Here is a 13237-nt window from a genome sequence, read left to right on the forward strand (position 1 = left end):
CAGTACATTTACCTTTTACATTACATTTTTAATTCACTTTATTCTTTTATATTCATTTAAAGTGCTTCCTAATCCACGATGTCTGCAGTCCCGCCCTGACTAACGCCCCTCTCCGGGTCAGCCGCGCTGGTTCCTCCCGATCGGACCGCCTCCACCTGACGGAGCTGCGAGCTGCACAGTACCGGTCTTTCTACTGCCGCTGTCAAACACATCCAGCCGCCTGCTGACGCTATGTTATCGCGATCCCGATGTGTCTACCGGACGCTTGGCCGGTCTTTGTCAGCGGTGAGCCGGGTAGGTTGGAAAAACAAGTGGAGTGTGTTGACTTTAGGTGTTAGCTCACGTTAGCTTATGCTAAAGGACGTTAGCTTGTGAACCGGGGGCCTCGCCTACCAGGAACAGAAACTGACAGCTTCACAGGCAGTGCAGTTTTTCCAAGAGCGGAGAATGTGTCTCCTGAACTTACTTTAAACTGGAGTTTCATTTCAACACAGTTACATGAGCCTCACTTGATGTTAGCCAACAAGTCACGAGCAGCTGACCAGCGTTAGCTAACAAGCTAACTGGTTAGCATCACAGTCGTTTGTTATTGTTGCACTTTTCTCGGGTTTGACTCCACAGGAGGCAGAACTGACTGAAACAGCTTAAGTTATGTTAGAAGTGGCCTTAGAAAGTAACGTTAGTCTGACCCCATCACTTCTGCACACTGCACACGACAGATCTTTAATGCTTCTTTGTGGAAACCAGTGGATCTTACTGGGTAATAAGTGGTTTGGAGGGTTGTCAGGCTTGATTTGCACTGATCTATTAAAATAAAAGCATTTTGATGTTGTTCCTGCTGCAAAATGCTACATCTATAATTCTCAGTAAGATGAACATAAGAAAAGTAATAGTAAATAAATGCATTAAGGTGCACTTATGTAGATGAGTATCATAACTGTGACTCATACTGTGCTTCAAGTGTGAGTGCTGTTGTCAACTCATACTGAAGTGACAGTTGCATGTACAGATAAATACACACTAAGCTGATTTTTCTTTTTACATTTTCAGCCCAATAATGTGTTGATCCGACCAAATGCATCAGGTAAGTGTGCTTCTAACTGCGCCGAGCGGTTATGAGAACGTCGGCAGTAGTGCAACATCTAAGACTATTATCTTTATTTAATTGCTCATGAATAAAACAAGCTGATTGGGAGGGTCATCCAAAGTGGAATCAGCAGAACCATTGTTGAATGGCTGAGATGCCTGAGGAGCCCATAAGTACAGCGGCCCTGAGAGCACACATAAATAGACAAAACATAAACACATTAACTCTATGACAGCACACTGCAGCATTTTTATGCTGTAAAGTGAATAAATGCATCCAAATACAGAAACTGTAGCAATGGTGTCCTTGTGTCCCTGCGCTGTTCATCACTTTTTAGTGTCTCTGGGAAATCTTTTCATTGTTGTCAGAGCCATTTGCAGTATTTCAGTATTTGGTTGTGTTCTCACTTTGATGCACATATGCTGTCATAAAGATTACTTACTCTAAAGATTCTTAACCTACACTAAACATAAATGCTTAAAAGGAACCTCATATTTAAAGTTACAGCCTTAGGACATCTAACATATTGTTACAGCTTTTGCAGATTTCCTTTCTTATTTCTCTCTTTGCTTTTTTACACTTTTAAGGCCTCTCTGTGTGCAGCCAGCTAGTTTACAGGAATTCTCAGCTGTAAGTACTCTGACCCATTTTCATTCTGTAGAAACCTTTGAATATATTGATGCATTGTCATTGTGTGATATAATTTAACTGTTTTTATTCATGTATGATAAGCCCTAAACCTCTACCACAGACCTGTACAAAAATCTGTATAGAGAAAAGGTAATTGGAGCATAATTATTCAAATGTCTTTGGACAAAACTAGATAGAAGAGATCACATTGAGAGCTAAGGGCAATTGTAATGGGTATTCAATATATTTCTGACTTTGACTAGACATAATAAAAATCTAAGTAATTGTATTTTTGTATTTTTAGATCTAGATGTGAATTTCCATCGTCAACAAATGTCTTCCACTTAAGATATTTCAAGACGTCTGCTGTTCACAGTATGTACCACAACATTTGTCAACATCACATACTGAACTCAGTTCTCTCTTTAACTTACACTAACATTCTTTTCTTTTTGTTTTTCTTTTTTCTACAGGAGATGAAGTAGTCACAGTCAATACTCCTGCATTTGCAGAATCGGTTACAGAGGGAGATGTGAGGTGGGAGAAAGGTTGGTATTTGTTAACATAAGTCACAGAAAATACTGTCAGTATGTAACAGGTGTGTGTCTCCCATATTGTACCATCAGTGAGCCAAATGTTCTGCACATGAAAAACATGAGCTTCCAATATTTATGTTTCAGCTGTTGGCGACTCAGTGACAGAAGATGAAGTGGTGTGTGAAATCGAGACTGACAAGGTATAAACAAGGAAGATTATCAACATAAAATCATTTGTATTTGATAAATGATCTTTTTCTTCTACTAAAACGGATTATGAGTAATTTATGCAATATTTGTTGACTTTGTGTTTTTCCAGACCTCAGTACAAGTTCCTGCTCCTGCAGCTGGTGTAATTGAGGAACTGCTGGTCCCTGATGGAGGGAGGGTGGAAGGAGGAACGCCCCTCTTCAAATTGCGGAAAGGAGGTGTGCTTAGTTAAAATAATTTGAATTAACAACAAGAACTGGATAGAGTTAGAGGGTTTTTTTTATTTTACAAAAACATATCTTAATTTACACTAGAAGTCAAACCTCAGCTTTGCCTTAATACACTTTAGCACTATACAGTACACTATCAGAGTAGATATCAGATAACATTTTCCAGCACTACAAAGTTGCACCTGCTTTTTGGTCTTAGCAATGCAGCAATATTGTTCAGAACAAAACAAATTCAATGCACACTATAGATCCAGTACAAATCTTGTTCTGCATCTGTTTATTGCAGTGCTTTGAAGGTGGGTCAGTAGCAGTTTAAAGACCTATGTAGTTGTGCATTATGTTGTATATGCTGCTTACAGTCCCTCTTTGCTTCTGTTTCCTCAGCTGCTGCTGCTGCCAAAGCTGCTCCCTCCCCAGCCCCAGAAGCACCAGTTGTGGCAGATGCAGCCCCTCCTCCATCTTCAGCCCATCCAGCTGCAGCCCCCACCACCATGCCTCCAGTTCCCCCAGTACCACCACAACCCGTTCAAGCCAAACCTGGTGGGTTTCTTTCGAGTCGACCGAGATTGATAATATATTTACTTTAATGTGCTTATACTTGTGTCGGCATGGGTCAGCATCAGTTGTTTTGCTCATCCTGTCTTTTCTCATTCTCTCTGTATAGTTTCTGCTGTCAAGCCCACTTCTGCAGCTCCAGCAGCAGCTCCTCCAACAGCAGGAGGCAGAGGAGAAAACAGGGTAACACAAATGCTGATGGCACACTTATGTTTCATATGTTTTCTGTATTCTCTAAAATTAATATTGAAAATAAATAAGTTTTATGTCATCACCAACAAAAGAGAAGGTTCACAGATATTGTTGTTCTTCTCCTATCTAGGTGAAGATGAACCGTATGAGGTTGAGGATCGCTCAGAGACTGAAGGAGGCTCAGAATACCTGCGCCATGCTGACTACCTTCAACGAGGTGGACATGAGGTGAAATACAGCATCCCCTGTTAATTTTACTAACACCTTTCTTCATAGTGTTTACACTGTTGCTAAACCCCCACCAATCACTAAAAAAGAGCCTGATGTTTATTAAGTATTGCATGTAGAGTGTACAGTATTGTTTACAAACCAATATTAGTTGATTATAGACTTTTTTTCCTATGTTTTCTCACTAAACTGATTTCTCCACAATTTTGTTTCAGCAACATCCAGGAGATGAGAAAAACACATAAGGATGCTTTCTTAAAGAAACACAACATTAAACTGGGTTTTATGTCAGCATTTGTTAAGGCTGCTGCTCATGCTCTGACTGACCAACCTGCGGTTAATGCTGGTAAGATGATGCAGACTGAGCTCCACATTTTTTTCCTGTTCTGTCACTGAAATGTTTATTTTTATCCTATATTGTATATCCCCAAAATGTGTTTTACTGCAGTTATTGATGATTCAACCAAAGAGATTGTCTACAGGGATTATGTAGATATTAGCGTTGCTGTGGCAACTCCAAAGGTAAGACATTGACACTACAACAACAACTTAATTGTTTTAAAAGAAAAAAAGCTGAATGCTAGCTAACACTGATTGCTTCTAAATAACGTCTTTAGGGGCTTGTTGTACCAGTGATCCGTAATGTTGAGACCATGAACTTCACTGACATCGAAAAAGCAATTAATGCATTGGGGGAAAAGGTAAAAAAAAACGTCATGCTACTTTATGGGTGGAAATACACACACCTTAAGAGTATGGTCTTATCCTTATTCTTATTATGGTCTTTGATCACAACAATGAGGAAATCCTTCACTTTCTGTGGCTTAGGCTCGTAAAAATGAGCTTGCTGTTGAAGATATGGATGGAGGCACCTTCACGATCAGCAATGGTGGTGTATTCGGCTCCTTGTTTGGCACACCGATCATCAATCCCCCGCAATCTGCCATCCTAGGCATGCACGGCATCTTTGACCGACCTGTGGCTATTGATGGCAAGGTGAGAATTATGTGTGGAACACATGACAAAACCTTTTCTGTAGAGTAGATCTCTGTAGCAGAGTAGATCACTCATCACGCAGCCACCTTTTACTGTAATGTAGAGTGACAAATACCATACCAGCATTCTTTGATCTCTGCAGGTCTGTTATTTACAGGTTCTTTATATCTGCCTGGACAGACAACAATCATACTACAGCTGTTCTACAAGTTTCCTAACCTGATTCACTCAGACATTATAAAAAAAAAATGAATTGCTTTCTGCTTTGGCAGGTTGAGATCCGGCCCATGATGTATGTAGCACTGACATACGATCACCGCCTCGTTGATGGCAGAGAAGCTGTCACTTTCTTACGCAAGATCAAAGCTGTGGTGGAAGATCCACGAGTGCTGCTTCTGGACATGTGATGTTTCTAACACCACATTAAACTTATTTTTTTAGCTCAGCTGCATAACAGGATTCCACGTTGCAAAAAAATATGCACAAGTCACACAAATCTGCCTACACACATACTGTTGTCTTTTTAACTGTTCAGTCACACTGCAGGGGGGGACTGGGGTTGTTTTCCAACTTCGTGGAACTTCAAGTGGCCATATTGTGATTAATTTGGGGTTTAGATTTTATCCTCTATTAATACAAGAGTATACGATTTTCAAGTAAAGAAAAAAAAACACAGATACATGTAATGCTTCTTTAAGCATCCAGAAGTTGTGTTTGTCTACACCAAAGCTACGTTCGCAACTATTTGAAAAGTTACAATCACAAACTGGAGAGATAGTGCAGTTATATTCCTGCTTCACACAGTCACCCGTGTCCTCTGTCCATCATGTCTCACTGTTTCAGGCCTTCAAAATATACAGCTGTTGCTTAACTGTTAAAAGCTTTTAGTTAAATGGACACATGTGAATTCAGTGTTTATTAGCAGAACCTGTTCAAACCACATACCTGACACTATTTAGTCTCTTTACAGTCGAAAGCAGCATTTTTTGCAAAGTTTAGCATTTTTTTTTTTTGCTAAGTTTGTTTGTTGGGTCATTAGATATAGATTAATGGGAAACATTGGAAGTTGTATCCAATTACACCTATAGCTGGTGATGGGCCCTGAATACCTCTTGAAACCACTTTATACAGTATTTTGTAACTCTCTGGGCAGAATGTTGGTAGGAATGTTCAAAACGCACAATTTACCGGCAGAAGTCTTTTTCTTTTTTTTTTTAAAGCTCCACTGTTTTCATTGTGCTATTATATATAAATACTTGAACCTATTTAAAGAGACATCTCATCTGCTAAATTTTGTCTTGCACATTTACTTTGCAAACTTTGTATACACATTAGTCAACCAATATTTTCTAGCACTGAAACAATTAGTCAGTAAATGTTTTGTTATTTGATTAATGTATCTATTAATCACTTAAGCTATGTTTCAAACTAAAATGCTGAAATGTCCTGGTTTTGGACTGAAAACTTTAAAGCAGCCCTGCTTCAGTTTGTCCTAAGTTTTTTTTCCTTTGGGTTTTTTGTTGGAATAAAACAAACACCATCTGAAGATGTCATAACATGTGGATGAAGATATCTTTGGGGACTTGATGGGATTTGTTCCTATTTTCTTCAGTTGTATAGATTATCAGTCAATTACCTGATCACACATTAGTCAATTATGAACGTAACAGTTAGGTGACATATGAATGTTTACATAATACAGCGCATACCCTAAATTAAAACACAAGGCTGAGGCAGGGAACGTCTTCATGGACAGTCTTGGCTGAAGCATTTTATCTTGTGCCAAATCTATTTTGCTCCTGAATTCTCTGCTGCAGATGAATTCTGCGCCAAAGACGGATCTTCAAAGCCTCATTAGTCAGCCTGCCGCTCGGCTCTTGAGAAGCTCCAAATAATGGGATCATCTCTGACAAAGTCTTAAGGGTTGCTTGGCCCTTTCTCCCACTTAACCAACACAGGCTGAAGTGTGTGCAGCTGTGTATGATACCCCTTCAGTATTTCTGTTTACTTTAATAATCACAGGGGGACAATGGGCTCTAATGTACGTCTTTGTTTCTCTGCCAGCACCTACACAAATGTCTGAACAACACTGTTTGGAGGAAAAACACAGAATTCATTATGTGCACACAAAAAACCCAAACATTTGATTACCATGAGAATACTGGAGGTCCTAATGGGCCTGAATACAGCGAACAATGATACAAGGGTTCCTTTAATTTAATTATTTACTTTCATTACCGCTCAAGATTCCATTAGCGTTTTCGAGATCATGTTAATTGGCAGCATGTGCCAGTGGGTGCATAGATATCTGAAGGGTTTGTTGGCAGGTTTTTGTTTCGTCTTCAAAATTTGGCCAAATCTGTGAATTTCCAATTGGACTGCTCAATAAGATGTGGGTTTTAAGTCTTTGTGTCCATTCACATGAAAGATGGCCCATTAGAAATTGGCAGCTAGCTGTTTGTTTTCATTAAGCCACATCAGAGGGATAATTTACCTAAATTATTCTGTTATTTTTTCTGTCTTTTAAATAAGGTAATTACAGCAATATTATTATATAAAGAATTGTGCTTTTGCCCAATTTTACAAATTGTGTTTTGGATTTAAGGTGATAACAGCCAAACTTGTCCATTCATATTGTCCTTCTAAAGCTCGTACTTTTTGACAGCTGAGTTTATGCTTTTAAACATTAAGTATTAAATGCTTCGGTGAAAGATCTTCAAACATTATGTGTAGCTCTGGTATTCATTACAAAACTCATTTCACATAACATAACATCGATTTATGTTTACTCATCCCCGGTGAATGCAGTTTTTACCAAATAAATCACATAAGTTACATATTTCCAGCCAAATGGTCCAAATCAGAAGTATATCTCATAGGGTGTATTGTTTTTATTTTATTGTTTGTATTTGATCTGAATTAGTTGTCTATGCGAAAAATGGCAGAAAAGTAATAAATGTCTTTATCAGTTCCTGCTGAAAGAAGTAGCAGTACTTCCCCAGCTGTGATTTACATTTTATACTCATGGTTATGAGTCTATCAGTGTTCGTCTTTCCAGTTTCTAAAATATATTGATGTGTTTTGTAACTTTAAAATGATCCATACCAACAACATCAAACCTGACACACATTGAAGCTTCTGCTTGTTTTTCCACAGAGACTAGTTGTTCAGAAATATTTCTACTCCTAGACCAGTAACAAATCAAATAATAGAGGTCTGCAGTGTTAGACCTAGTATAATTTATAATATTAAAGTAGTGTTGTGCTATACAATTACAGCCCAGTTTAGACTCCTAATCTTACATACAACTGGCTTTTGAAAATGTAGATATATGTCATGTGAAGTTATTAACATTTCTTTATTTTGAGTAACCAGATGTTACAAAAGCTGTTCTAATATGTATACATAGCCTTACAAGAAAGACATTTCTAGTTTACTGTCATGAGTTATCATGATGACAGTGGTCTGAATTCATGCTGTAGAGGTTTTAGTTTCACATGAAGACTGATTGGAAGCAAGAGAGTTTTCTGGTTTCTCCCAGTACAACTGTAACTGAACTATAACGTTTATTTAAGAGGGTCACCTGAAGACCCGTTAAGCCGTTTAGATGATACAATTCTGGATATATGCAGGTGAGACTGTGCGTCATGTAATTGTCTCTTCTGTGTTACCATCCGAGCCACCTGAAAAAAAAACAGATTGCACTGTGGGATATCACACCTTGAGACAATTCATGAGCACACCCTTAATAATCCCACTGTGCAGGGTCTGCATAAGTAAGGCTATGTATACATATTCATAAATCTTCTCTTACCTATACAGGCCAGTTTGTTCTAACAAAGCTACCAATGTGGCAAAACAACTAGATTGCATCTGGCCCTATTCGTTCTCTCCTCTCAGTCCTTTGATATGGATGCCAGCTGCCTTTTTCTTCCTCCTCTTGTTCTGTTGTCATACCAGAAGATTATTTTTGGATGGACAGAATGAGGTAGAGGACCCTGTGGCCCAGCAACAGACACAGCTGGCAGTGCTGAGGTGGGTGCAGCTGGTTGGGGTCAGAGGTTTGAGTATTCACACTGGACAGAATTGGGTTGAGCTAAGAACTACAGTAGGAAAGAGACAAGAGGGTCGGGGGTCACTGACGTCACAGGAAGCTGCTATTCAGCTACACCTGTCAGTGTCTGTAACGTCAGTTTCTCCTCACAAGTATTACTGTATTTTAAAAAAACTGAGCCTGATATACTATAACACAGGGCCTACTGGCTATGTAAAGTAATACTATAAACATGTAAACAACAATATCAAAATAACAGACTTGAACTTTTAACTTTTTAAAGATGTTTTATCTGTTATCTTGTTTCTTCATCTTGGCGGTGCTGTACAGTACATCTCTGTGTCTATGACAGCTGAGTAAAGTGACTGCAACAAAGAGAGAAATTCCGACATCGAAATCACGTTTGATGCTCAAAACAGAAACTGTTAAAGTCTATTTTTATTAAAATCAATATGAGATTGAAGCAGCGGTAGGATCACAAAATCTCGAGGGTGATGAATAATCACTCAAAAATGAAAATTCAACATAACTGGGCCGTTGTACATCCAAGAAGAACCTCCTTAGTGGACCTAAGGTTGAGATAAAGTGTCCCAACCAACCTGATAGAATTTCCGTACACTAAGACACTATATACTCACTCTACATATACACTAGTTCACAGACTAACCTGTAGCTTATTGTTGCAGTGCACTTCTTGTCAAACTTCCTAATCAACCAATTCAGCTGTCGCTGATCCAGAGGTATGTTAGCTGCCTGCACACATGACAACTTTTATCTGAATACTGAAGCTCACTAAAGTCATTTTTGTGATTTGATTTGGTAAACTTATTAGTGATGTGTGCTAATATAACTTGAGGTTGTCAGTGCATTGTGGAAGTTTGTTAGCCTGACCTTTATAGCATTCCTGAAGGCCAAGGTGGAGACCTTCATGGTTCTTTCTTTATCCAAAGCCTGGAAGAAATCCAAGATGCTCTCGTTTTGCTCTTTGAGGAATTTCTAAAAGAACATATTGGTAATCAAATTGTTGTCAGATGATGAGTATTAACATTTAATATTTGGATATTATACCCATCATTTAATTTGTCTCCTTAACTGCTGACCTGAAAGATGTGGAGAGCAGATAGGTTCCTGATGACAGATCTCATGACACTGTACTGGACATGCAGAGCAGGACTCCTCTGACAGGCTTCTTCAAGTAACTCCATAAAGGTCTCGCACACAAACACTGTCTGTACTCACACACACACACACACACACACCCTTAGCATGAAAATACAGTAGAAATGCAGGCAAATGTAATCGTGACATACAGAGAAGACTCATTGAGGTGAAATTAGTTTGCTGCACTTACAGAAATATCTATCTCCTCCAGTGCAGATTTTGTGTTGTTTGTTACTGTTCTGAGCAGCGTCAGAGCCCCAGTATTTGTTATCGGGTTGTGGGAGAGCTTCAAAAATACACAAACATTTAACATGAATTTTGAATCCACTTTTTTTTTTTTTTGAGTGTAAAAACCTGTGCTCCTGAAATTACCCTTTTGTTTGCTCACCTTGAGGATCATGAGGGCTTCGTTGATGGCCAGGCCCTGGCAGAGCAGCGTCACAGCCTGATCATCTATACGATTACTGCTGAGGTCCAGCGACACCAGTGTGCTGTTATGTTTCAGTGCTTGACCCAGTGACTCTGTTTCAATGTGGCCAAAACCGTTCCATGATAGCTGGAGCTGTTTCAGGGTGGAGTTTACCTGTGATAAGAAAAATGTGAGTGGCAACCCGCCCTGATAGGAAACCCAGTGAAAGGCTTGTTTTGATGTGTTACTGCATGTTTGTCACCTTCAGCCCAGCACTCAAAGCCATTGCACCACACATACGAATGTGATTCCAGCTCAGATTTAGGACTTCAATACCTACATTTGTGGCTTCAAGAAAGTGGAAACAATTTTAAAAGGTTGCATTATATTTAACATTTCAAGAAATTATACCTGTGTGTTTCTGTGTTCTAACCCCATCAGTAAAATAGCTCTTATTTCTTCATATACAGTGGCACCTTCTAATTCAGATGTTTCACATTGCACATGAACACTGAAGACATAACAATGAAATAGCATACGGCTGGAATAAGAACCCCTGGAATAAGGTTTATTGTTATACATGTAAAAACTACACAGGAAATGACATTTGACCAGTGGGAACCACTGGGGCTTGTTTAAAAACATAAAACCTTTTCATTTGGTCATGTGTGATGTTCTCCAGGTGAAGCCAGAAAAAAAGATTTTACCTAACATATAACCAAGGTGTTCTCCTCCTCTATCACAGATCTTATTATGACTAAGGTCCAGCTCTTTGACCACATAGTCACCCTGTTAGATAAAAAAAATGTACATTTACATATGGCAGTTTGATTTCATATTTACACAGAAGAAATGTTCAGGTTTTCAAATACATTGATCATAAAGGTTCAACATCAAACTAACCTTTAAAGCACTGGCAAAGTATTTAGCAGCAGAATCATCAAAATTATTTCCTACAGAAATAAAGAAGAATTTATCTAATTACTACAATTACACACAAAATACTTTCATTTTCTGCTGATGTTGAGAAGCAACCAACTAGGTTGAGCACCTGATAGTTTGATGGATCTGATGTAATAATTGTCTGACAGCATTTTAGAGATGATGTGTGCCCCTTCAAGGTGCAACCGGTTGTTGGACAGGTTCTGAAGTAAAGACATTTAGTCACTTTTGTAACTTAATGAGTGTAATCTAAAATACTTATTTTACTAAGAATAAACAGTTTTAAAGTAGTTACTAGACTATGTATAGTGATGTTCATTTGAAGCATTTCCATCAGATAGTGTGCCCCCCGTGTCTGAAGTGCACTGTCCTCCAGCTCAAGGTTAGTGATGTTTTTGTCATTCTAACCAGAAAAAAAAAAAGAATGACAACATCCATGAAGTAAACATCTAATTGTCTCTGTCCATATCTTTATAAACTGCATGGAAATGTTTGATAATAAACTATGGATCACTCCTCCAAAATTAATCTCCCTACCCTTAGCTCAACACCAACCTATAAACTTTAATTATAAATATTATTATCACTGAATTTTGGTGAATAGCATGAAAGGCCCTACTTGCAGAACTATGGCCAGAGCTTTGGCTCCCAAACGTCCCACACCATAGTGGTTCAAGTTGAGATGGACTTCCCCCTTATGACGGTGGAAGGAGGAAACAGGAATGGTCCCTGTCCGCTGGCAGGCCTGATGGTACAACTCTGCGCGGAACAAACTCAGTTTCTTATTTGTGGTATCTATAAGGAGGAAGAAGGACAAAACAGAAAAAAGGGGGAACACAGAAAGATAGGCAAGATTTCTGCATGGTTCACCAAGTTAAAAAACCTTTCAATTACCACATATAATAGAATTCAATTCATTACCTGTTTCATAGTCATATATATATAATGTGTTTTTTTATACCTTCTATTTCCAGATCACTGTCCCACTCTTCACCACTGTCCGACTCTTGGTCCTGGGCAGGCTTTTGTTTGTTCTCCAGCCTCTCTTGGTTTTCAATGGATAAAACTGACTGTTTACATGGCTGCTGTTCTTCACTGCGCTGAACTGAGCTGCCCTCCATCCCAGAAACAAGATCCTGGGACGTCACCTAGACAAGAGGAGAGAGGTGAGTTTGGCTGTTAGCTGTTAAAGTTTTTGTCTTTTGTCTTTGGCAACATAAGCAAGTAATAGTTATGCAGTATGAAGCATCTTCCCCTGACAGTTAGCTTAGTTTCTACCTAGCTAAAAAGTTCAGTGTATTAATTAGCAAGCATTTTACTCCATGGAAACCCACCAAAGTTGACTGACGGTGTGATTCTTACCAGATCGTTAAATTATTTTTTCTGTCTAACAATAAAGTAAAAGGTCCTTTATTGCTCAGAGCAGAGGAAACATTAACATTTTAACATTAGCTAACATTAGCTAACATTAGCTAACATTAGCTAACATTAGCCGACCTGAGCGAGTTTAAAAAGATGAGCGTTAGCTGTTGCTATGGAAACCCGACCTGTCCAATGAAATCCGGTGCTGTGAAAATTCTATACTTATCCTCACTGCGCAGGCGTCGTAGAAGCATGCTTACAAATCCGTTCTACTATCATCGTGGTTATAAATTGTTTGTTTTAAGCATTGGGGTGTTTTATTCGTTACGTTTTATTCGATTTGCAACATAAATTCCATATAATGTTTAAAGACAGCTATATTTTGTTCCTTTGTGCGTCTATATCGTCAAACGTCGTAATCTCGTTTGTGTGGGTAGGATTTTCTGATGAATTAGTCGATCAAAATATAAAACCTTTAAAATCTGTCGTTATAACTTTACCTAGTTTGTTAGTTTGCCTTTAGTAGTTCACCATATGTGTTACATGTAGTTCACAAAGTCTCCTGTAGATGGAACTGTTAACCGTAACACAAATACACACCACACCACATACTAGGTGTAGTTCAGTTCAAGAACAGCTCCACAA

General features: G+C 38.7%; 2 protein-coding genes across 6 annotated transcripts; one reads left to right on the plus strand and one right to left on the minus strand.

The window, feature by feature from the left end:
- Positions 1 to 124: 124 nt before the first annotated feature.
- LOC113149490 (dihydrolipoyllysine-residue succinyltransferase component of 2-oxoglutarate dehydrogenase complex, mitochondrial-like) lies at positions 125 to 6158 on the plus strand. Its single transcript, XM_026341649.1, has 15 exons — positions 125 to 294; positions 1051 to 1084; positions 1675 to 1717; positions 2022 to 2092; positions 2191 to 2265; positions 2398 to 2453; positions 2573 to 2681; positions 3078 to 3233; positions 3358 to 3431; positions 3571 to 3668; positions 3884 to 4014; positions 4117 to 4190; positions 4286 to 4369; positions 4497 to 4664; positions 4937 to 6158. The coding sequence occupies exons 1-15, from the start codon at positions 232 to 234 to the stop codon at positions 5069 to 5071; spliced, it is 1371 nt and encodes a 456-aa protein (XP_026197434.1). The 5' UTR covers positions 125 to 231; the 3' UTR covers positions 5072 to 6158.
- Positions 5666 to 12665, minus strand: LOC113149489 (leucine-rich repeat-containing protein 74A-like). Of its 5 annotated transcripts, none has more exons than XR_003297581.1 (14): positions 12593 to 12653; positions 12192 to 12378; positions 11850 to 12025; positions 11526 to 11633; positions 11340 to 11433; positions 11192 to 11241; positions 10996 to 11077; positions 10551 to 10636; positions 10268 to 10462; positions 10070 to 10165; positions 9819 to 9947; positions 9610 to 9714; positions 8951 to 9083; positions 5666 to 8898 (listed from the first exon to the last, which is right to left on the minus strand). XR_003297581.1 is itself a non-coding variant. In XM_026341647.1 (14 exons), the coding sequence occupies exons 2-14, from the start codon at positions 12349 to 12351 to the stop codon at positions 9062 to 9064; spliced, it is 1389 nt and encodes a 462-aa protein (XP_026197432.1). In that variant the 5' UTR covers positions 12352 to 12378; positions 12593 to 12653; the 3' UTR covers positions 5666 to 9061. The 5 variants fall into 5 exon arrangements, 3 of the variants coding, with proteins under 3 accessions (XP_026197432.1, XP_033181782.1, XP_026197431.1); XM_026341647.1 differs by adding an exon at positions 9386 to 9471 and having other exon boundaries at positions 5666 to 9083; XM_033325891.1 differs by having other exon boundaries at positions 5666 to 9471; positions 12565 to 12665.
- Positions 12666 to 13237: the final 572 nt, after the last annotated feature.

Source organism: Anabas testudineus, chromosome 24 (assembly GCF_900324465.2).
Source record: "Anabas testudineus chromosome 24, fAnaTes1.2, whole genome shotgun sequence".
NCBI classification, from domain to species: domain Eukaryota; kingdom Metazoa; phylum Chordata; class Actinopteri; order Anabantiformes; family Anabantidae; genus Anabas; species Anabas testudineus.